This window comes from Penicillium psychrofluorescens (genome assembly GCF_964197705.1).
Source record: "Penicillium psychrofluorescens genome assembly, chromosome: 5".
Taxonomy (NCBI): Eukaryota; Fungi; Ascomycota; class Eurotiomycetes; order Eurotiales; family Aspergillaceae; genus Penicillium; species Penicillium psychrofluorescens.
This window is the reverse complement of record NC_133443.1, coordinates 950,818-971,330: the sequence shown is the minus strand read 5'-3', so window position 1 is coordinate 971,330 and position 20,513 is coordinate 950,818. Positions and strand designations below refer to the sequence as shown.

The 20,513-nt window shown below is 52.9% G+C and overlaps 8 protein-coding genes and 1 non-coding gene across 9 annotated transcripts; 4 read left to right on the top strand and 5 right to left on the bottom strand.

The window, feature by feature from the left end:
- Positions 1 to 903: 903 nt before the first annotated feature.
- PFLUO_LOCUS7636 (uncharacterized protein) lies at positions 904 to 3,048 on the bottom strand (the record flags this gene model as incomplete). Its single annotated transcript, XM_073785298.1, has 8 exons — positions 904 to 1,423; positions 1,477 to 1,509; positions 1,568 to 1,671; positions 1,723 to 1,784; positions 1,843 to 2,450; positions 2,506 to 2,713; positions 2,777 to 2,857; positions 2,922 to 3,048. 8 exons carry the CDS (start codon positions 3,046 to 3,048, stop codon positions 904 to 906), a joined length of 1,743 nt encoding a protein of 580 aa, XP_073641668.1.
- Positions 3,049 to 3,373: 325 nt separating this feature from the next.
- Positions 3,374 to 4,391, top strand: PFLUO_LOCUS7635 (RNA polymerase II holoenzyme cyclin-like subunit; the record flags this gene model as incomplete). Its single annotated transcript, XM_073785297.1, has 3 exons — positions 3,374 to 3,533; positions 3,589 to 3,798; positions 3,847 to 4,391. The coding sequence occupies 3 exons, from the start codon at positions 3,374 to 3,376 to the stop codon at positions 4,389 to 4,391; spliced, it is 915 nt and encodes a 304-aa protein (XP_073641667.1).
- A 1,640-nt stretch (positions 4,392 to 6,031) lies between these two features.
- Positions 6,032 to 6,741, top strand: PFLUO_LOCUS7634 (uncharacterized protein; the record flags this gene model as incomplete). Its single annotated transcript, XM_073785296.1, has 2 exons — positions 6,032 to 6,301; positions 6,427 to 6,741. The coding sequence occupies 2 exons, from the start codon at positions 6,032 to 6,034 to the stop codon at positions 6,739 to 6,741; spliced, it is 585 nt and encodes a 194-aa protein (XP_073641666.1).
- A 1,635-nt stretch (positions 6,742 to 8,376) lies between these two features.
- PFLUO_LOCUS7633 (uncharacterized protein) lies at positions 8,377 to 8,859 on the top strand (the record flags this gene model as incomplete). The annotated part of the gene is made up of 3 exons (XM_073785295.1): positions 8,377 to 8,506; positions 8,558 to 8,670; positions 8,749 to 8,859. The coding sequence occupies 3 exons, from the start codon at positions 8,377 to 8,379 to the stop codon at positions 8,857 to 8,859; spliced, it is 354 nt and encodes a 117-aa protein (XP_073641665.1).
- A 213-nt stretch (positions 8,860 to 9,072) lies between these two features.
- On the bottom strand, positions 9,073 to 9,906 carry PFLUO_LOCUS7632 (uncharacterized protein; the record flags this gene model as incomplete). Its single annotated transcript, XM_073785294.1, has 1 exon — positions 9,073 to 9,906. The coding sequence occupies one exon, from the start codon at positions 9,904 to 9,906 to the stop codon at positions 9,073 to 9,075; it is 834 nt and encodes a 277-aa protein (XP_073641664.1).
- A 479-nt stretch (positions 9,907 to 10,385) lies between these two features.
- PFLUO_LOCUS7631 (uncharacterized protein) lies at positions 10,386 to 11,720 on the top strand (the record flags this gene model as incomplete). Its single annotated transcript, XM_073785293.1, has 1 exon — positions 10,386 to 11,720. The coding sequence occupies one exon, from the start codon at positions 10,386 to 10,388 to the stop codon at positions 11,718 to 11,720; it is 1,335 nt and encodes a 444-aa protein (XP_073641663.1).
- Positions 11,721 to 12,174: 454 nt separating this feature from the next.
- PFLUO_LOCUS7630 lies at positions 12,175 to 12,247 on the bottom strand. Its single transcript has one exon. It is a non-coding gene; the product is annotated as a tRNA-Lys (tRNA).
- A 316-nt stretch (positions 12,248 to 12,563) lies between these two features.
- Positions 12,564 to 15,124, bottom strand: PFLUO_LOCUS7629 (uncharacterized protein; the record flags this gene model as incomplete). Its single annotated transcript, XM_073785292.1, has 3 exons — positions 12,564 to 14,790; positions 14,848 to 14,995; positions 15,049 to 15,124. The coding sequence occupies 3 exons, from the start codon at positions 15,122 to 15,124 to the stop codon at positions 12,564 to 12,566; spliced, it is 2,451 nt and encodes an 816-aa protein (XP_073641662.1).
- A 3,099-nt stretch (positions 15,125 to 18,223) lies between these two features.
- PFLUO_LOCUS7628 (uncharacterized protein) lies at positions 18,224 to 19,966 on the bottom strand (the record flags this gene model as incomplete). The annotated part of the gene is made up of 5 exons (XM_073785291.1): positions 18,224 to 19,027; positions 19,076 to 19,287; positions 19,352 to 19,755; positions 19,812 to 19,839; positions 19,963 to 19,966. 5 exons carry the CDS (start codon positions 19,964 to 19,966, stop codon positions 18,224 to 18,226), a joined length of 1,452 nt encoding a protein of 483 aa, XP_073641661.1.
- Positions 19,967 to 20,513: the final 547 nt, after the last annotated feature.

The window sequence follows — 20,513 nt, the reverse complement described above, 5'->3', positions numbered from 1 at the left end:
ACCCGAAAATCAGGTGTTGAAGTTGGGGCGTGAGATTGAACCTTTGGTATCCTCTCTAATGACTTCCTTACTACGGCGCAGACAATTTGGTTGGGTTCCAGCATGATGTCCAAATTCTGCCTGCCATTCACCCTCAACAGTTCACCAACCATCGAGGTCCCCAACGCTTGCCTAGGGAGTCCCTGGGAAAGAAGGCGTCCTTACCCCAATGGCTGGTGACTACTCAGGAGAAACACTGTCGCATGCCATTACATGGGATTATTCTGTACATACTTCCTCATATCGGTCGCGGCAGCCACCCAGGGTATTTTCGGTGTGAGTTTCATGGGTCTTCATATTCTTTCTAGTATATGTAAAAGCTATCTCTTGTCCAGAATGTGTTCCATGAGAGTTGTCCAGAAACCAAGACTAAGAGCCAGAGCCAGAGCCAGCTTCGATTGCCTGAGAGCCCCTATGTAAAGCCAACGTGTAAACCCAATGTGTAGATCCAATGTGTATTTCCAATAAACAACCACCAAAAAAAAAAAGCAAAAAGCATCCCAATGATATTGTGTATAAGCTCCACAACATGCCTAGACGCCGTGCCATGCAGATATGTGGATGAGCGTGTGTGGTGCCAAGAACAAGGAGCCAAGCCAAGTGGACCTAAATGCAGGGATATTCTCAAAAACGGCATAGCTGAAGATAGACGAGGAAGAAAAGGAGAGAATTGATAGATGCATCCAGTATGGGAGGGCTGCTTTGCCCTGTAGAGTGATGGGGGGGTTGTATGTGGGTATCTTGTTGAATATTCCGAGAGCTGGGGATAATAGGAAATGCAGCCAAAAGTGGGGATGGGTGTATGTGTCAGTGGAGCAGTAGATGAGAAGTTGGTGGCGGGGGTAGGAGGATCGGATGGTGGGATCACCTCAGGCCGAGCATTCGTTTCGAATTCTCATAGACCACGTAGCTGATCGACACAGCAGGGGCTACCTTGAGAAGGTTAGGCGTAAGCCCCTTGTAGAAACCACGGGCGCCCTCGGTTTGAAGGGTCCGGCGAGCAACATCGCCAATGCCATTGTAGGTGGGAGGGTGCAGGACCGTGCCTTGGGCCTGTAGCCGGGTCCGAAGAACATTGAGCGGGTAGACAACCGAGGCACTTAGGCCTCCGCTGAGAGCACCGATGGCTCCCGTGGTGACGTTGTTGAGAGGCACGTCGTCCTCGTGGCACTGATACTGGCGTGCTTTCCGGGCGAGAAGGGCGCGTTTCAAGTATTCGAATGTTGTCAAGTCGATCGCGGCGTAGGGGAACATTCCCATCAATCCAAGGGGGAGACCGCGGAAGAAACCAAATAGGCCGCTTTTGTTCCACACTTTCCTTGCCGTTGCCGCGATAAGCTGGTTGCCTCTGAGTCCTCCTTCCACGGTTTCACATTGCATACGACTGCGAAGGATAATCAGTGACAGCGCTACAAAGTATATGGGCAGACCACGTACAATTTCAGGGTATCAAGCGGATAAACAAAGCACCTGGCAAGAAGTCAGATAAAAGCCTACGCTTCTGTGAATCAGAAACAACAAAACATACTGGGCCACCATTCCACCAAAGCCACCAGACAGAAACTGCGAGGTGGGGAGTAAACGTCTGGGGTCATTATGTCCTTCGAATCGCGCAAAAGCTCGTTTTGCAGACTATTTCAGGGTCAGCATGGAAACAAATTTTGAAAGCAAGAAGAGACCAACTTCGTAAGCTCCAAACTTGATTGCAGACTCCGGCATCACCTTCACCACATTCAACCCATTGCCTAGATAATGATCAGATCAAAAGGTCCATAAGCCGGCAAGGGAAATTGTTTCACCAACCCGCAAATAAACTCCGAATCCCTCCCGCCCGCCATAGTTCTTTGAGTGCGTCCAGAAGCGTTTTGGGTGCACTGCCGGCGGCAGTGAAAGGGAGCCCATCCTTTGCGGCATGAGCCGCCGTCCTCTTGAAACCGGTCTGCGCAATGAGATAGACTTTGAGCCGATCGAGGGGCGCGGTGGCCGTTCTCGACACGACGCCCGCGATCCCGCCTGCAACGAAGTAGCCTAATTGAGGGGTATTCTCGGTCAACTTCCGTTCATAATATCGGAGGGACATCCACATGGCGACAGTCTTGGGGATGGGCAACCACTCCAACTCAAATTCGCCGTCTAACGAGGCAAATTGGTTCCTGACAGTGCAGGACGGGCTGGTTTGCGCGTGGGCTGATGGGAGGAGGGAGGCGAGGCCGTGCAGTGAGAGGATATTGTACAAGAGGTTCTGGATGGCCAGGAGATAATGGGTAAGAAACGAGTGGTCTGTACCTAAACCCTGCAGGTCATTGATGTGGACATCTCCTTCCGGGTTTAGATTGCCCGTAGCCGTGTAGTATGAGAGGACAGCGTGTAGATCCGACGGCGAATGGAGAGGAAGAAAGAGCAGGAAGTCCCTATCGAATGCGTGAGCTATAGCCCCCTGCTGAACGGTCGGGGTTGTTTTCGTACCTCCACTCCGCGTAAGAGATTACCCCGTCGTCGTTTTTGTCGACTTTGGTGAAGAACTCGTCGAGTTTGGCGCTCGAGACGGTCACGCCCTGGGCCGCAAAGGCAGTCCGCAGCTCCGCCTTGTCGATTTCTCCGTTGTGGTTGCGGTCGATGCTCTGGAACATCTGCCATAGCCCGCTCTCGGTGTGGTCGACAAAGGCACGAAATTCTGGCGACGATTAGGATTGTAAGAGGAGGCAGCAGTCTCCAAGAAACCACCGCGTGATCTTACCGGATTCATCGATGCGGCCATCGCCGTTGGTGTCGACCTCCCGCAGGATATTGCGTAGCAAGTCATCTGCATTTTTGAGCGCTGGACCCCAAGTCACGTCAGTCAGTTGGGGCAGATGCGGCACGGGACCCGGGATCAGACTCACGATGATCGACCTTCTTCAGTCCCTTCTTTAGTCCAGCCAGGTCGACGTGTCCCTCCCGGCGCGTGTCCAATGAGTGCCATAATTGTTTGACTCGTTCGTCCCGTTCGTCTTGCGACTCGGGGGCCATGGTCGAGGGGATTGTTACCGGACACGGGGCATGATCCTGAGAAAAAGGGGGGGGGGGGGAGAAGCTTCCGAACAGTCAAGTAGACAAGAACTCTCGGTTCATCGAAAACAACAAAAGTCGGATCGCAGAGCCCTGACGTGGAGGGGGGTTGAAAGGAGGTGAAGAATGAATAATCGGCGCGCGGTCATTTGCTTTCGCAGTTGACGCCATTATTGGGGCCCGGGAGGCACGGGACCGCAGAGGGCCCAGCCCTACTATGCCCGATCGGGAATCCCCCTTTGTCCTCTTGACAATTCAATAATCAATGATACTATTTTAAAACCCCATGGCCGCCAACTATTGGGCCTCGACGCAGCGGCGGCACTGGCTGTTCTCGCGAGAGAAGCTGGCCGATGTTCGCGAGCGCCTTCGCGAGCGGGACAAGGCCGCCCATTCGCAGTTCCCATTGCCGGATAGCCGGCTGCTGAACATCTACTTCAACCAACGTGAGAAGATCTATCCTTGCAGGGCTTGATCAAACCGCTAAGAATGGTATAACAGAACTCATCAAGCTGGGCAAGCGCATGTCCACCCGGCAGCAGGCCATTGCCACCGCTCAGGTGTATCTGAAGCGGTACTACATCAAAAATGAGGTGCGCCAGACGAACCCATATCTGGTTCTGACTACGGCCTTTTACTTGGCTTGTAAAATGGAGGAATGTCCACAACATATCCGATTTGTCGTCGGCGAAGCACGCGGGCTGTGGCCAGGTAGGATCATCGGAACGGTCTTTCGCGCATAGTATTGACCAGTTCCAGAATTCATCACCCCCGACGTAGCGAAACTGGGCGAGTGCGAGTTTGCTCTCATCTCGGAAATGAACTCGCAGCTCATTGTCCACCATCCCTACCGCACTTTGTCGGAGCTCCAGACCGAGCTGACCCTAAGCTCAGACGAAGTCGCCCTGGCCTGGTCGGTGATCAACGACCACTATCTGACCGACCTGCCTCTACTGTATTCACCTCATGTGATTGCCATCATGGCGATCATTATCGCAGTGGTTTTCAAGCCAGCGCATTCGGGTAGTTTCTCGTCCGGATCCTCTCAGCCCTCCCTGTCCAGTAGTCTGCGAGAGGGCGGGCAGAATATGCTGGCGACCTTATCCGACAAGCTCGCTGCCGGGGCTCCCCCCAAGATCCAGAAGCTGATCAATTGGCTGGCAGAAAGCGAAGTCGACATCAAAGGCGTGATTGACTGTACTCAGGAGCTGATCTCGCTATACGAGGTGTGGGAGCAATATAGTGAGAAGCATTGTAAGGAGCTCATTGGGAGGATGGTGAAGAGCAAGAATCTGGACAAGTGATGCATACGAAGGATAAGGCGTTTGATTTCTTTGGGGTTATCGGGGTTTGCATTTTCACTGCATGCAGAATAGCGTCTTGAGCATTAGACTGGAATGGCATACATGGTATCGAAGCAAGATCTTAACTGTGGTTTTCGCAGAGAGCCATTAGAGGTACACTTACGTTGACTGTTCGTACTGAATTGCACATTTCAATCTCGCCCGTCATCCCAGTCCGAGTCAAAGAACGACCCTTTTAGCATGGCCTCGACAGGCAGGGCGTGTTTCGAATATCTTCCGGGGACGTTGACAAAGGACTCGTCGCTCTTTATTTTAGACCTGTGCCTGCTAACTGAGCTCTAGTGTAATCCCCCAGGATCGATGAAGCCGAAACTTACAGCCAAATCGGATCTAACAACTCCCTTATTACGTTATGGAGTCTTAGGCACGATCAATCCTGGATTCGTCTTATATGAATTTGATCTACATATTCTTTGTAGATATGACTACTGTATCGTAGTCACTTGGAGCGGCTAGGATCAGAAGAATGGACTTTGGAGTCTAGTATTGCAAGTTCAAGCATCGAATCGACAACAAAATATTCCGCCCTTGGGGCCGGACTACGCCATGGCGGGCGCCTCACCGCACTGATTACGTAGTCAGAGGGTCGGGAGCAAACAATAGGACCCCAATAATGATCACTGTCTGGGCCAGCGCCAGAAAGCATGCAGGGTTAGCTGTTCCAGCAGGCGCCCATTCCAGGTCCGGCAGGGTTTGCTCGTCCTATCGCCAGGAACTGTGCATGGACACAGGCCCACTCTGAGTCAGGAAATCAGTGCACATTCCCCCACCCCATGTTGATCGATAAGGTTTAGTAGAAAACAATGATCAGAGGTTGGGCTGAAAGGATTTTGTTGTGAGCGGGCTGTGGTGGGCTGTGGGGAGCAGGATCCCAACCATCTGTTCGTTGTGGAGGTGAACTACGCTTCCGTAGGTCATATCCTCTTCTTGTGTACATTATAGAGATCGGATAGGAGGATTCGAACATCGTCATTGTGACTCTCCCCCATCATTCTCTCTCTCTCTGGTATGCAAACGCACCCTCGTGGTATTGAATACTGGGGGCATACATACCTTGGGTCCCTTCACGCTGCCTTCGGCCGTGAAGACTAATCCCCGAATGGACTAGCGGCTCTGGTCGACGTCACGTTGCACGATGCAATGACTCCACCGCCTACGAGGTGATTGGCCACTGCTCGCCCATCTCGCCACTGGTTGGTGCTGGTCTGGCACTAGCCTTGGGCGGTGACCGTATGTGACAGGGGCCATTCACCCACCCAGCCACTGACAAGGGCTGAATGACCATACGTGACCGTACACCGCTGTCCTCAGCCCCAAAAACACCCCTCTTTTCCCTCGCCTCCCTGCCTCTTCCCACACAACTTCCGACACCGACTCTCTCTCTCTCTTACTTTCGACTTCCCATCATCAACTCACCTTTTGTTTCTAAACCCCCCTCCAATCTTCTTGTACTACTTTTTTGTATCCCCCCATCTACCACCGTTTCTCATAAACACACCCTTCCCTTTTTCCCATCTTTCTCTTTTGTTCCTTCGGGTGCTGGCTTCCAATCCACCTGGTTCAACGAAAACCTATCCATCATGTCTGCTTTCTTCTACAACCACCAACAGCACCAGCAACACCACCCGCAGCACGGGATGCAGTCTGCCACCCACCACAATCACCACGGTCGCTCTCGTCGTGCGCCCAAGATGACTCAGAATGCCCGTCAATTCCGGGGGGTGAAGAGCATGAGGGAACTGGCCGAAGCTCCTGCAATGACGGCGTTCCGGGCGAGATTTGAAGCGGGCCGGTCCTTCGATCTGGATGATGACCTTGAGTTCTGTCCGGGGCTCCTGACAGAGGACGATGTATGTTTGTTGGCTCGACGATCTTCTTGAGACCGCCCCTACCCCTTGAAGATCGTCACTGCAGTGTCTCTGAAGAACAGAGTCACCCGGGGAACAGCTGGTTCTAATGTTTCATTTTTCTGCAGCTGCACTCCATTCATTCCGCCTCTTCCGACCGGTCGTCGCTGTCGAGTGGCTCACCCGACACCTCGCCGCTCCAGCACCAGATCCAGCCCGTGCAGCAGGTCGCCCCGTCCATCTCTCTCTCGCCCGCCCAGGTCAACTCGTTTGCCCACGCTGGTCTGGCCGGTAATCATAATCAGGCCAGCTTCCAGCAGCAGCCTGCCAACCGGACCCGCAAGGTCATTCCGATTATCAACCCTAATACCGGAATGTCCATGTCGAGTCCCCCCTCCTCGCTCACCCCGGGGATGATGCAGACTGCGCAGCGTCGATGGTGAGAACGTGATCTGCCATACGTCGCGGCCTAGCGCCCTTATACGTCTCTTGCCTGTTCTCTGCACGTCCGTCACCTGCCTCATTCTGCATCATCCAGGGGTCCCTTTAATTTGCGGGTCATAATATTTTCCATTCTTACATTCTTGTCTGATACGGCTTATTGCATTCGACACGACCAAACCGGAAAAATATCTTTGTTATACGATCGAAAACACGGGGAAAAAAAAAAAGCGAAAAACTCAAATCGGCTCTGTACATACACACTCACAACCTCTCTTTCTCGATCACGACTACCTTCGCCTCTCTAGATTCTTGCGAGCGACGGCGCCTACGATTCGATTCTCTGCATTTTTTTTTGTTTTTCGCCAAACGATACCTGTTTTGTCTCTCCGGGAGAGACGAACACCCCTTTTGTTGACCCATTTTTTTTGTTTTCTTTCCCGCCGATGATGTATAGAACGAGCGGTGACTTGCTACTTGACGTGCATGTCTTGATCTACGGGTACGGAGTTGAACTTTCATTCGGGGATGCTTTTGCCAGCGACGCTGCCAGATACACCGACTGCTTAGCGACGAATTCTTTGTTTTTTGGTTTCTGGGGTTCTGATTGATCTTTGGGTGGGATGGGATTTATCATTTTGCAAAGGATCTAGAGGCGGAAACGATACACGTCTGCATTGTTTTGGGCTTTTTGTTATGTTGGGGTTTACCATCTGCACTCTTCTCTTTTTTGGTTTGCTGTATATTTTGGTTCGGGGATTGCGTGAGATACTCATTGCTTATACTTGGCCACGGGTCGTGGCTGGTTGGGATGGTTGCGAGCGAAACCACGGACTGGGAATGCGGAGTTGTCCTTTTGATTGATGATGTCTTTGTTTGAAATCGATATCCTGGGGGTCTCTCGCGACACTGGGCGAGTCAATAGACCATATTTGCACCTAAAATTGGTTGTCCTTCGTTGATGATTCTTTACTTTCTGCGTTGCCTCGCTGCGAGCGCTGTATGATTCTTATGTTGGTCTTGCATCCGGTCCCTTCCACGTCTCATCTGTTCACATGGCCTTTTCCTCTCTTCTGGCATGCGAGATGTTCCCGGACAAATTGATGTCTCTTCTTTTCGTAGTAGATTACAATTCCAGACTGATTATCTCGGAGTTCTCTGTTTATTTGCCCGTCTGTTCGTGATGTCATGCACTTGGTCTTCCTAGCCAGGATATATGGTCCAGTATCGCCGACTCAACATGCAGACATGTTGACCACCACAACCACAACCAACCAGAGACACTACGTTTACAATCGCATCCACTTGACCAATTCCCTTGGAAGGGCATAGTGGGAGTGGCATCCGCGCAGTCCGAGACGCTGAAGACTCACTGACGTCACCGGTACGGTGCTCGGCACTTGTCGGCCATTCACGGGTGTCGACAAGGAATGCCCGGGTGTATCCTGTGTACTGGCCTGACGTCGCTCTTGTGGGGTGCTTTCGATCTGGTGCCTCTCACTGTTTAGCAACATCTTCAGTTCAGCCTCGACGTGTTTTCGCTACATACAGACCAGACCGCTCGGAGAGTCCCCTACAGTCCATCGTCCTTCCGATTCAACTCCTCCAACTCAACCTATCATCCCTCGCCATCCACCATGTCCTTCCTCACCTCTGTCCGCGCAACCTCGCGCTCAACCCTTCGACCAACCTACGCCCTCTCCTCTCATTCTTCATCTGCATTCCACTCCTCGGCGATTCGCCCGACCTTGAAGGAGTCGGACAAGAGTAAGCTCCCAAGCAGCAGCACCAGCAACAGCCAACTAACCCTCCCATTAGACCGCGACGACCTGCCCAATTACTACGAAGCGCACAAAGAAGAACAGGTCAAGAACGCCGAGAAAGGGAAGGGCAAGTGGAGCTCTGAGCTGGCGAGTAACAGTGAAGCAGAGGTCAGTCCTTCCTTTCTCTTTCTTCTCAGCATGGGTTGTCTGAGAATAAAGGCCAATACTAACTGGCTTAACCAACAGGTCAAAGCGGATCGAGGCGAGATCGAATCCGACGATAAGACCTTCGAGGGGATGCAGGAGCGGACGAAAAATCTGCTGAATGGCAAGGGGCCGTTGAATAAGCCGCAATAATTGGTCGCTGTATTGCTATGTTGGAGGTGGTTACTTGTTGTTTAGGTAGGAAAAATGATGTTTTCCGAGAGGATTCGGTCCATTGTACTGTGTATGTAGTATGAAAGAAAAACGGAGACAACTGCGACGCCGGTGTCAGAGAGCCCAGATAGTACAAACGCCCAATTCACCAACAAAACGCCTCCCAAAAAAAAAAAAAAAAAGAAACGACCGCTATTTCAGAATCACAATCAAAATCACCAGAAGGATAATCAGCCCGACGATAGTCATCAAGCTCCAATTGTCACCAGCCTTGCGCCGGAAGCGGTCCAGCCGCCGCCGCGCACCATCCAGCCGAGTCTGATGTCGATCTACGTCCCCGTCCATGCCATCCAGCAGAGTGACATGGCCCTCCAGCTCATCCCCGATCTGGATGCTCAGCTCGTGCTGGCGCCCGATGGACTCGCCCAGGCGATCGAGCTGGTCGTCCTGATCACGGATGGTCTGGGCGTGGTGGTCGTGGATCTGCTGGTTGTTCATACCGGACTGATCGGGGCCCGAGGGCGACGGCTCGTCGCGATAGGGCTGGAAGAGGTTCCGCCGGTTGCGATCCTCCTCGGCGTCGATCTCATCTTGCACGGCCGCCGCCGCGGCCGTGCTGTCCATGAACCGCACGGATTTCGAGGGCGGATGTTGCGGGACAGGCTGTTTGAGATCGGGAGTTTTGGTGGAGGTGGGCTGGTTGCCGCCGAGGGAGGGTCCCTGCGTCGGGCTGGTGGCGGATGTGCTGTCTGGGCCGTGGAACTGAGATGACAGGTCCTGGTATTGGGCACGGAGGGGGCCAAGCTGGTCTTTCAGGGCGGCAGCGCCTGCGCTGTCGTGGGAGTCGGCCAGCCGGGATTGCTCGGCTTCAATGGATTCGATGCCTTCGTGGAGAGACTCGAGAGCCCGTGAGATCTCGCCGTCTTGGGCATTGGGCTCGAGGTCGAGGCTAATGGCTCGCTGCCGCTCCAGGAGCGACAGTTTGATGTGGTCGACGACGAGGAAGAGTTGGGATGGATTCGCCATGGTGAAATCAGCAATGAAAACGTGGTTGTCAGATGTAGGGTTCGAGGAGATAGACCCCCAGGGCAGAGAGTTGGGGGAAGATGGAGAAGTGATGGAAAGGCAGCAGCAATGTAGGTAAGTAAGCACTACCGGACCCTTCCCTGTCCGCCTTCGGCTTCCCTCCCCGCAGTATGTAATCCTTCTTATGGTACTGTTCTCTCCCTTTCGTCTTCTTCTCTTCTCACTTCCCACCCCTTCACACACCTCTTTCCATAATACTGTCATTGCTTATTTGACACCTACCTTGGATGGTTGTTGCCCTTTGGCCTGCCACCCTCATGGGTAATCCCTGTCTTTGCATCATCTACCTCGGTATTTAGAATCCCTTCGCCATCCGCCCTGCAGAACTGCGGACTTTGCGTCCTCGGAGGACTGCTGTCGCAAACTATAAGTCGCACACGCCTTGCACATTCCGTCGCTCTTGTCACAACATCCGTGCCATGAATATCCACGAGTTCCTCTCCGCGGAGGCCGACTGCGACCGGGAAGGGCTGGTCGATCTCCGCTCCCTGGACTGCGTCTCCCACTACGATTCCCACCTTATGTGTCCGATCTGCCATTGCGCGTTCGTCCAGCCGGTACGGTTGCAATGTGATCACGTCTTCTGTGGCAAATGCCTCCGGTCCGCCATCACCAGCTTCCGCTCGACCGACTCGGACGTGTTCCCGTGCCCCTCTTGCCGAACACCCACCTACGAGGTATTAACGAGCGTGCCCCGCCTTTTGATAAACATGTGCGACGATATTCGAGTGCGATGTCCGTTTATACCGGAGGGATGCCAAGAGACCCTGCCCCGCGGCCATGTTCAGTCGCATGTGGACAAATATTGTGCATACCGACCCGTACCGTGCCCGGACACCTCGTGCGACCAGATGATCCGCCAGAAGGACCTCTACCCGGATCAAAAGTGTACGCATGGTCTTCAGCAGTGTCCGCGGTGTGAGGAGGACGTCATGGAGCAGGACTATGAAGAGCATGACAAGGAGCTTTGTCCCAGTCTCGAGACTACGTGCGTGGATTGCGGTACAACGATCGTCCGGCGAGAGATGAAGAAACATGTCGAGGCGTGCCCGGAGGTCGTCAGCCCCTGTGCAGCATCCAAATATGGGTGTCCCGTCAAAATTCGACGAGCCGAGATTGGCGGGCACGAACAGCTCTGTCCGCTGATCGCAATGAGCCCATACTTCGAGGCCCAAAACACCCGGCTGGACCTTCTCGAGCTGACCGTCCGACACCTCCAGCAGCGAAATGAGATCTTCGAGGACGGGCTGGCCAACATCCGATCCACACTGGTTGACTCTGCGCCTGCCGGGATGAGCGGCGCTAGCGGTGGAAACGACCATCAGACGGATAACATGGATGAGTCTGTGGATCGCTCCTCCAGCGTATTTTCCTCCAACGCCACAACATACTTGCTTTCTCTGCATGAGTCCCTGCGTGAGGAAGTCGACCAGCTATCGCATGCCATCACCGACCTAGATGCCCGCGCCAGCATGACCATCCTGAACGAGTCCCTGCGAATCAAAGAAGACATGGCCCACACCAACGCCGCTGTGAATAGTGTTCGCATGCAGGTGCAGTGGCTGATGAATCCTCGATTGCACCATGGCCCGCGCGCCGGGGTGCGTGCCAACACCGTCGGTGGTAATGACACAAACCGGTCTCCGCTGGCGGCCTCGTCGGCGCCGGGACCGAGCAGTACCGCCGGTCCATCTATGGGACCGTTGCGGCCCAGACGACCGAGTGATAGTGGTCGCGAGGGAACCAAGCTTTAAGGCTTGGAGCGATTGTTTTGAGCGTTGCATTTATCTGGATAGGTCTGGAGAGGAGTCTCGGAGGTGTTCCTTGTCATCACCCACTGTATCATGTTGTTTAATCGGGGTTGTCTGTGGTAGGATAGACGGTATGTCCGTTTTCTGGAGTATTTCGACCTTGAGTCGGTCGCTAGGGACTGGAGACTGCTAATTAGTTAAGAGTCTATGCGTAATGATGGTGCATGAATTCAATTGTTCTTAAGTTATCTTCCATTATCGTTGTCCTGATATATATCTGATCGCATTCCCATGAAAATATTCCCCTATCCCATCCAGTCAGGTAAAGCAACATGTTTTCGCTCAAAAAAATATCACAATTGAATCACTCTTACCAAATCAACAAATATTTTCGAAGAATAAGGGTTCAAATAAAGGAAAAAGACCAAAAAAAAGGTCTCAAGATGTTCTTAGGAATAGCCGAACGCGGGGGTCGAACCCGCAGCCTTGAGATTAAGAGTCTCACGCTCTACCGATTGAGCTAGCCCGGCAGGGCTTGCAGAGAAATCTGCAACTTGGATTGATGTGGGGAAGCCAACCGTTAGTATAGGAAGTGACACAGAATGGGTCGTTTGGAATCGCGACGGATGAAGTATGAAAATAATAGGGGAGGTTGTATCTCTAATTCTGGAGTGCTATATGTCTATTTCGTCAACTTTGTAATCTGTTTTATTTTTCATTCATGTTGAATACGCAGGAGCAGTGGCGCTCAAGATCTACTGTTCGTGTATCGTGTGCTAAGGGCAGTAGATGCATCAGCTAATAACCATCTCATCTGTATTCCTGGTGGGGATGACCGAAGCGATGCTAATGCTGACGCTGATGCGGGTGCGGGTGCGGATGCTGTTGGTGCTGGTGCGGGTGCTGTTGCTGGTGCGGATGCGGGTGCTGGTGCTGGTGCGGGTGCTGGTGCTCAGCATGAGACTGATACTGAGGCTGTCCATGTTCAGCCTGCTGCTGCTGATACGGCACCCCCCCAGTCTCATTCTCACCCTCAACCTCCCTCGAAAAACCATGCCCCAACCCGCCCGGAACGAAGTGCGAGATCTTATTCAGCTTATTCAACTCCGACATCCCAGGAATCGGCAGGCCAGACAGCTTATCCCACGGAAGTCCACCGGAGGAACCATGCTGGCCATGCTGGCCATGCTGCCCCGAAGACGACAGGCCGGGGATCGGAAGATGGGATAGTTGTTCCCAGGGCAGACCGCCAGAGGAACCGTGCTGGCTCTGGGACTGGTGTTGTCCCGAGGACGATAGGCCGGGGATGGGTAGGCTGGATAGTTTATCCCACGGAATACCACCACCACCCGAGGAACCGTGCTGTCCTTGGGAGGCGCTGTGGGCGTGGGCGGCACCGCCTCCCAACGCGGCAAACCCTCCACCACCGCCGTGCGTGTGAGGAACACCGCCAGTGTTACGACCTGCCCTGACGCCATCGGCGCTGAGGATATCATTCAGCTTGGCGCGGCGGTCTGGGTGGGTATCCACCCAGGTCTGGACAGCCTCGAACATCGTCCGGTGTGCATCGTTGCGCATATCACGCAGAGCCGGGTGGTGGAAGATGTTCATGCAGTCATTCAGAACCTCGTGTTCGGGCACATCGATATGCTCCCATGCATACAAGACGCGGGGCGCGATGTAGCGTACAATAGCGGCGGCGACATGACCGGCCGGCTCGTTGAGAACGTTTGCGAAGTGATCCTTGGAGAGCAGCGAGTGCGTGGGGTCGGTGCAGCGCGGGTCTGTCCAGGGCTCGTACTGGTGCTTTCCTGAGGCGTCGATGACGCCCGACGAGCCTGTCTGGAGGGATTTCGAGGCTGCCTTGATCAGTGGTCGGATGAATGGTGCTAACAGCGACATGATGAATACGGTAAGGGTCTCGGAGATCTTCTCCACGAGGGCTTCCAGTCCCGGTATCTTCTCGATGATTGAGTTGAGCTTTCGGACTACTTTGTCTCGGAACTCGAGAATGGGGTAGATCTTCTTGATGGTCTCTTGGGGGTTGATGTCTGGCATACCCTGGAGACCTGGACCTGGACCTGGTGCTGGCGCTGTACTGCCACCAGGGCCCGGCGCACGAATCTGCTCGCCCATTCCGTGATCCTCCACACAGAGAGAGTCAAAACCGCGAGAATAGCCAGCCGTCGAGCCTCGGTGTCGGTTGACAGACTCCTGAGCCTCGGACTGCTGCTTAAGCTGCTCAGCCTCACTTACCAGATCCCTCGTCCCGGGGATCTTGCCCAGCAATCCAGTAAAGGTATTGAGCGAGCTATTCGACTGCGAATTCGACTGGGCATCCCCAAGTGCAATATCCATCTCATTGACCTCCGACTGGGTAAAGTGATCCGTTGCCTCCCCAAGCACGGAGTGAAAGAAATCAACCATCCCAAACGTCCCCGTCACAAGCGGGAAGACGTGGTGTCCCCGGATATTGCACTGCGTCGCCGTGCCCGTGTGCGGAAACACACTCAGGAAGCCCATCTCACGCAGAGCCAGCTCGCAGTAGTTGGTATGCGCGGCAAAATCCTCCAGCGTGTGCAAGCCCTGGCCTAGACAACGCAGCGCCTCGCAGAGATCCTCCTCGCTGCCTTTGCGCTCCCCGCCGTGCGTGTACATGCGTCCGAAATGGATGCTGCGGCCTAGACTGTACTTGACGTAGGCGGCGCTGGTGGCCCAGTCGCCGCGCTCGTTGGCAATGTAGTTCTTCATCCCTGTGTCGGGGTCGATTTCGAGCTCGACCGGCCGGACGGGGGGCCGTAGCCGCTTATCGAACTGGCGGGCGTCTTGGTTGTCGGCATAATCTTTGGGGTTACTGCGCGAAGCGTTAATCGATACACACACTCGGGATTGAGGGAAGGGGAGGGAGGCGTACTCAATATGCTCCTCGGGCCGATAGACACCCAGTCGGTCCGACGTGACCTCAAACTCGGCCGTCGCATAGCCAAAGGTGAGGAACGAGAGGATCCAGACCAGGATACGGATGGTATCGGCCTGGAGCGATTTGAGGGTGCCGGTATCCATGGCCTGGGAGCTAGTTCCATCGGGTTAGCTTCTCTATACACTCCGCCCAAACGGTGGTCGCACTCACTAATCACGCAGCCAGTTCCCAAAGTACACCCGCTTGATCATGGTGGAGGTCCATTTGTGGCCCGAGATGCAGGCGACGGTCTTGAGTAAATCCTCGATATCGCCATGGCGCCAGTTCTGGCCCTCGATGGCCGAGATAGAAGCGATGTCTAGAGCGGGTGTCAACACAGAAACAAACAAGCTAACACGACCAATGACGTACTGCCGGCCCCGAAGGCGTGGACGTGGGGCAACAGGAGGAGGAAGCATAGGAGCAAGGGTGCCCGTGGGATGGCCATCGTTCGCGGTGTAGTAAAGAAGTAAGTTAATAGGGTCAATCAGGTTGAGGGACGATAAATCGAGTCTGTAGTGGGGAAGCCGTGGGTGTGTGGCTTGGCGATAAACACACGTCCCATCCGAAGATCCACCGTTGATCTGACCCTAAGACTCAGATACAAGGAACCTGTCGCGAGGGCAGCGTCCAAGGGCCTTGAGGCAGCGATGGAACCTCGACGACTTAGAGACCTATCCCCAGCAACCGCGCGGCTGCTGTTCGCATCGACTGTGACCCCTGTGGTGGACTACGCCTCTAATGTCTAGATGAACGCTTTCAAGCATAAGGCCATGGGGGCGATCAACCGAGTCCAAATGGTCGGAGCGCAAGGCATTATGGGGACATCCCTCACAGTGATGACCAGCGTGCTGTCAGGGTAAGGAGTAATAGCTCGTCATTTGAGCAGAAGTTTTGCGAATCATTACTGCTCGTCATACGATGGCGGCCGAGTGCAGTACTGTCCTGAACCTAGTCGTAGAGAGCTGATCCAGAAAGAAACAATTGGTCAAGTGGCGCATCCGAACGTCGGTCTTCATGCTTAAAAATGCAAACGCTCTTGCTTGTGTCGGTAGACCAATGAAGACAATCGGCCATACGCCCCTAGTCTTAGATCGCGATCCGCTCGCCGTTTCGGCATACTTTCTCGGTCAACCGGACATGTGGAATTGGTGAACATCCACAATGATCTCTCCGATCGAGGTTCGATGTGAGTTTGGCTCCAGTCGATAACGGCACTTGGAGGTGGAAGGCCTGTTCTGAAGATATCTGTAAAAAATTCCTCAGGAAACTCACTGGATCTGTATGACACGATTGGAAGAAATTTGTCGAATAGACTCCAGGCGACAGCCACTTATTTGTTTCATTCGGTTGCCTTGAAAGCAACGCGTATGAGTGCATTGTGGCACAGTCTATTTCCCCTGTCTCTCTCGCTTTTGATGTTTGATTTTTTGATTTCTGAGGCTGATCCATTTTCTTGCGGGGACTGAAGACACACTGGCGGCCTTGTTCCTGGCAATTGCGACATACGACTAGATTCCGATTCACCGAGGAACAGCATATTTGGTGGAAGTGGCAGGCATTACATGCTTCACGGCGATGAACAATCATGATCAAATATGAGGGACTTCCATTTAAGATAATGACACAGACGACGTTTGGCACTTGCGATTGCAGGAACCGAGAACTCTCTGCAACGATAGTCAACGTAGGCCAATCGATAACGAGGGGCCTAATTTTAGTGCGTAGGCCCAGAAAAATTTCTCAACAGTCATCCATCAGAAGGACCTAGTTGAACTTGGCACGAAATTCTACGACCACGTTTAGCTAGAAATTAACGCGATCCTATTAATTATATAGAAGCAAAAAAATTTGCAGTTTTGAATTACGTCGGTGCTGTTTTGGTCTCGCTTTACAATACATGCGCTCCACTAGTATTCCTTTGACATTCCTTTGACACAAGACCCATGTAAGCATGGCCCCTACATTACAGCATATTGGGGCCCTAATGATTGTGGGGCATCTCGTTAAAGGACCGCTTATGGTTCATTCTAAAATATCTCACACGTGTATGCATTTCCCCGGGCGAAATTATCTGCAAGGATTCTTCGGGAATGGCCCCATACTTGCCCATAGGCAGGACGTCGGCTGACGCTGAACTGTGGATGCGAGGCTGTCGTTCATGTGGACGTTTCAGGGGCATTGTCTCGTAGGGATTCGTCCCGCAGACTTTGCATGACGGGGAAGCGTTTCGGGGTCTTACTGTGTAATATAGTCAAGGCTGCAGGAAACAAAAGGAGTCGCTGCTTCCTTTGGCGCATTTCCATCCAACAAGAACAGAGCTTCCGCTAAAGGGGGCTGGGTGACTGAGACGGAAGACCACCATTGCTTAGGAGAACCTAAGGTTCTGGAGTCGGCTATCTTGCTTTCTCTCCTCCGGTATACGCCTTCCCTTCTTTGATCCTCTTCTTGCTCCAAGTAAATAGGCCGGGGGAATAGCAATGGAAAAAACTCCAGAATGCTTTCCCTATCATCCAGATATACCCACGCCGTTCGGCTACCGGCCTTCTCTTGCGGCAGGAATTATATATACGGTTCTTTTTGCTGCCGTCACCGTGGCCCATATCTGGCAGACGTGTCAACATAGAAATATATGGCTGGGACTTGCATTTTCCCTCGGAGCGTTCGGCGAGTTCACCGGGTGGATTGCACGAGTCGTTGCCTATCGATGTCCCTACTCAGTTCGGTTGTTAGAGATGCAGCTGGCCGCACTGATTACGGGTAAGTAGAACTTCTATCATCAACCTCGCCATTGTTCGAACTGATCATTCTCGGCCAGCCCCGGCTTTCACTACTGCCGGCCTTTATGGTACGCTGGGCTTGATTATCCCATTAATCGGCAGAGAGAAATCCCCTCTCGGTCCTAGATGGTATCTATTTATTTTTATGAATATCGACTGCCTCAGCCTCTCCCTTCAAGCTGCCGGTGGTGGTATGGCGGGGGCCGCTTTCAGCAAAGGTGACTCCCCGTGGACAGGCACCTACATTATGGTAGCGGGGATTATCAGTCAGCTCGTCTCAACGTGTGCCTTCGCTGCACTGCTTGGATTGGTGTTGTATCGTTCTAGGTCTCTGATTCGCCAAAGTCCATCACTGAGTCGGATAAGATTGGCACTGACAATCACGATTGTTTGCATGGTCGCTCGGGGTATTTACCGGAGTATAGAGCTGAGTGGTGGGTGGCGCGGGTATCTCTTCACGCATGAGATCTATGCAATTATCTTCGATGCACTGTTGATGTTTATTGCAAGTCTTACGCTGAACATCTGGAATCCGGCAGGGTTGATAAAGGGTATAAGGGGTTATGAAATATCTATGGTAGGGGAGGAGATGGATATGTTTCGGACAGGCAGATAGAGCGCGAAAGGAAATTTTGCTTTATGAGATGCTAGATAGGAGGGAACGGTTTATAGGATCCTCGGCTTTACATAGTCATTTTACACTTTCAATCAGATTTCCATTCATAGTAAATCGGACGATTAGAGCTCTACATATTGTCACGGATATCCTACTCTGCCACAGGTAGCACTCGCACCCGCACCCCCTTTGACTCCTCCTTGGGCAAGGGAGCAATAGCATCCACCCAACATTCAACATCATTATCGACTGTCGTCTCGAACAACTCCAGGGTGCCGATATCGCGATCCCCGTGCACCTCTGGGCTTCCGAAGTGTCTAAATAGCTCCGCCAGCATCAAGGTAATCTCTGCGTACGCTAGGTTCATTCCGACACAGATTCGGCTCCCCTTGCTAAAGGCAACTTGGTAACGACTTAGCCGGGGATTTGTGATCCATCGCTCTGGATCGAATCGCGACGGATCCGGGAAGATGGTCGAGTCCTGAAATACTAACATACCGGTCATACTGACCGGTGTATTGGGAGGGATGGTCCAGGCTTTTTGTGTGTCGGGGTCCGTGAATACCAGAACCTCGTCTGGTGCAATGCGCGCGAGACGAGTACTGGCCCCGTAGCTCAGCCGAAGACCTTCCTGGATGCTGGCGGCGAGGTACGGTAGGTTCTCAAGGACACTCAGGTCTGTACTGTCCGTCGAGGAGAGTTCATCCTTCAGCTTACGGAGCATATTTGGGTTGGACAGGAGGTGGTAGATAGTCACTGTGATCGTCCATGCAGTGGTAACGGTACCGGCAGTCACGGCAGCTCCACTGTCCTCCGCTAGACGCTTATAGCCCTTTTCTTGGGGCGGGAGGCCACTGTTCAGAATCTCCTGATAGACAGTTGAATGGCAAATCCCTTCGCTTGGGCTCGGTTGCTTTTCGGCGTTCATGGCCTTTCGAACTTGGCGTCCGATGTCCTAAACTGGTCAGCTTGTTCTGGTTGGGACATGATCGAAAATACTGACTCGATGCATCTGAATAAACGAGCTCAAATCAGGGTTCATCCACAGCAGCAACCAGGTGGGCATTCGCTTCATTGTCCACAGAATCCAGGGAAACTGTCTCATCAGGAAATTATTCTTGGCACCGTTAACAACTGCCTGGTGGAAGGTGATGTCGAAATCCGGGGCGTTGAGTTTGTCTGCTGATTTTCCGAAGCAGTATTCCATGATCACATCTTGATGACAAGCCGGGTTAGCCAAGCTCATTCTGATTCAAACTACTACCACAGATCTATATACCTGCCGAATAAGCCGAGAGAGCTTTGTCCAGCGGGAAGACTTCATCACTTTTCTGAAATTCCTTCAGTCTTCCTAGAAACGCTGTAAAACGCTCCTCAATCAGCGGCTGTAGTCTCCGCACCTGTCTTTTGGAAAAGAAAGGATTCAGAGCGGCCCGCCTGGCTCGGTGGAGCTCGTGTTTAGTTGTCGCCACTGTCGAAGTATCTCCGCCAAAAGCTTTGGTTGCCCAGTACCACTTGTCTCGTCGGCGATTTCCACCCGCGTAAAGCTCGTCGTAGAAATCGGGAGTGTAGACGTGAAGCTCATGTGGGTTTATGCGGATGATGGGACCGTACCGCTTGTGAAGGCGCCGAATTTGGAAGGTATATTGGCCACCAAGAACGACATCGTAGTAGAATTCGTACCTGATTCGTCAGTATTCCAGGTCGCAGAACACTGCAATTGACGGGAGACGGATTACCAAAAGGTAAATGCTGCCAGTCTAGGACCTGGGAAGGACCGAAGTGGATGTAAATAGAGACGATACAGGGCGAGGGTGGCTGTATAGACCAGGCCGGCAAATAGGATCATCAAAGAAAGATTCTTCCCCACCGGGAAGAGAGAGAGATCACCCATTGTGTGCAGTGGAAAGGGATTTTTTGGGTGGTAAATTGTTTCTAAGAAATTCGGTGGAAGAGGGTCTTTGTAGACCAAACGGTCTCCGGCCAAATTGGACGGACCGGTATCTCAGGATGGGCGCACATCCCGCGTTGCATTCGGGCATGAATCGAGCCAAAGATAAAACCGAAAATAGGAAGAAAAATAGAAAACGGGGCAAGTAATGTCACGGAAACATGCATTGCCCCGTCAGCGAGATTTTCAAAGCGGCGCGCCCTGTGTTGGCAGTGGAAACCAGCCCCCTAATCTTCGACTTGGCCCCCAACAGAGCAAACGTAGACAAAGATTCCCATTGCCCTCTTAGTTCCTCTGTAGAAACTATCGCTCAGAGTATGGCTGCCACCGAGGGACACATCGTGTCGCCGCAAGATGAGGCATTATTGCTACCACCGCAGGCGTACCTGCGACCCATGAAGGGATGGCGATTATGGGCGACAATTTTGGCGTATGCGTTCATTTCCTTTCCCTGACCATAATTTAACGATCGTGTTGACCAATGGAGACT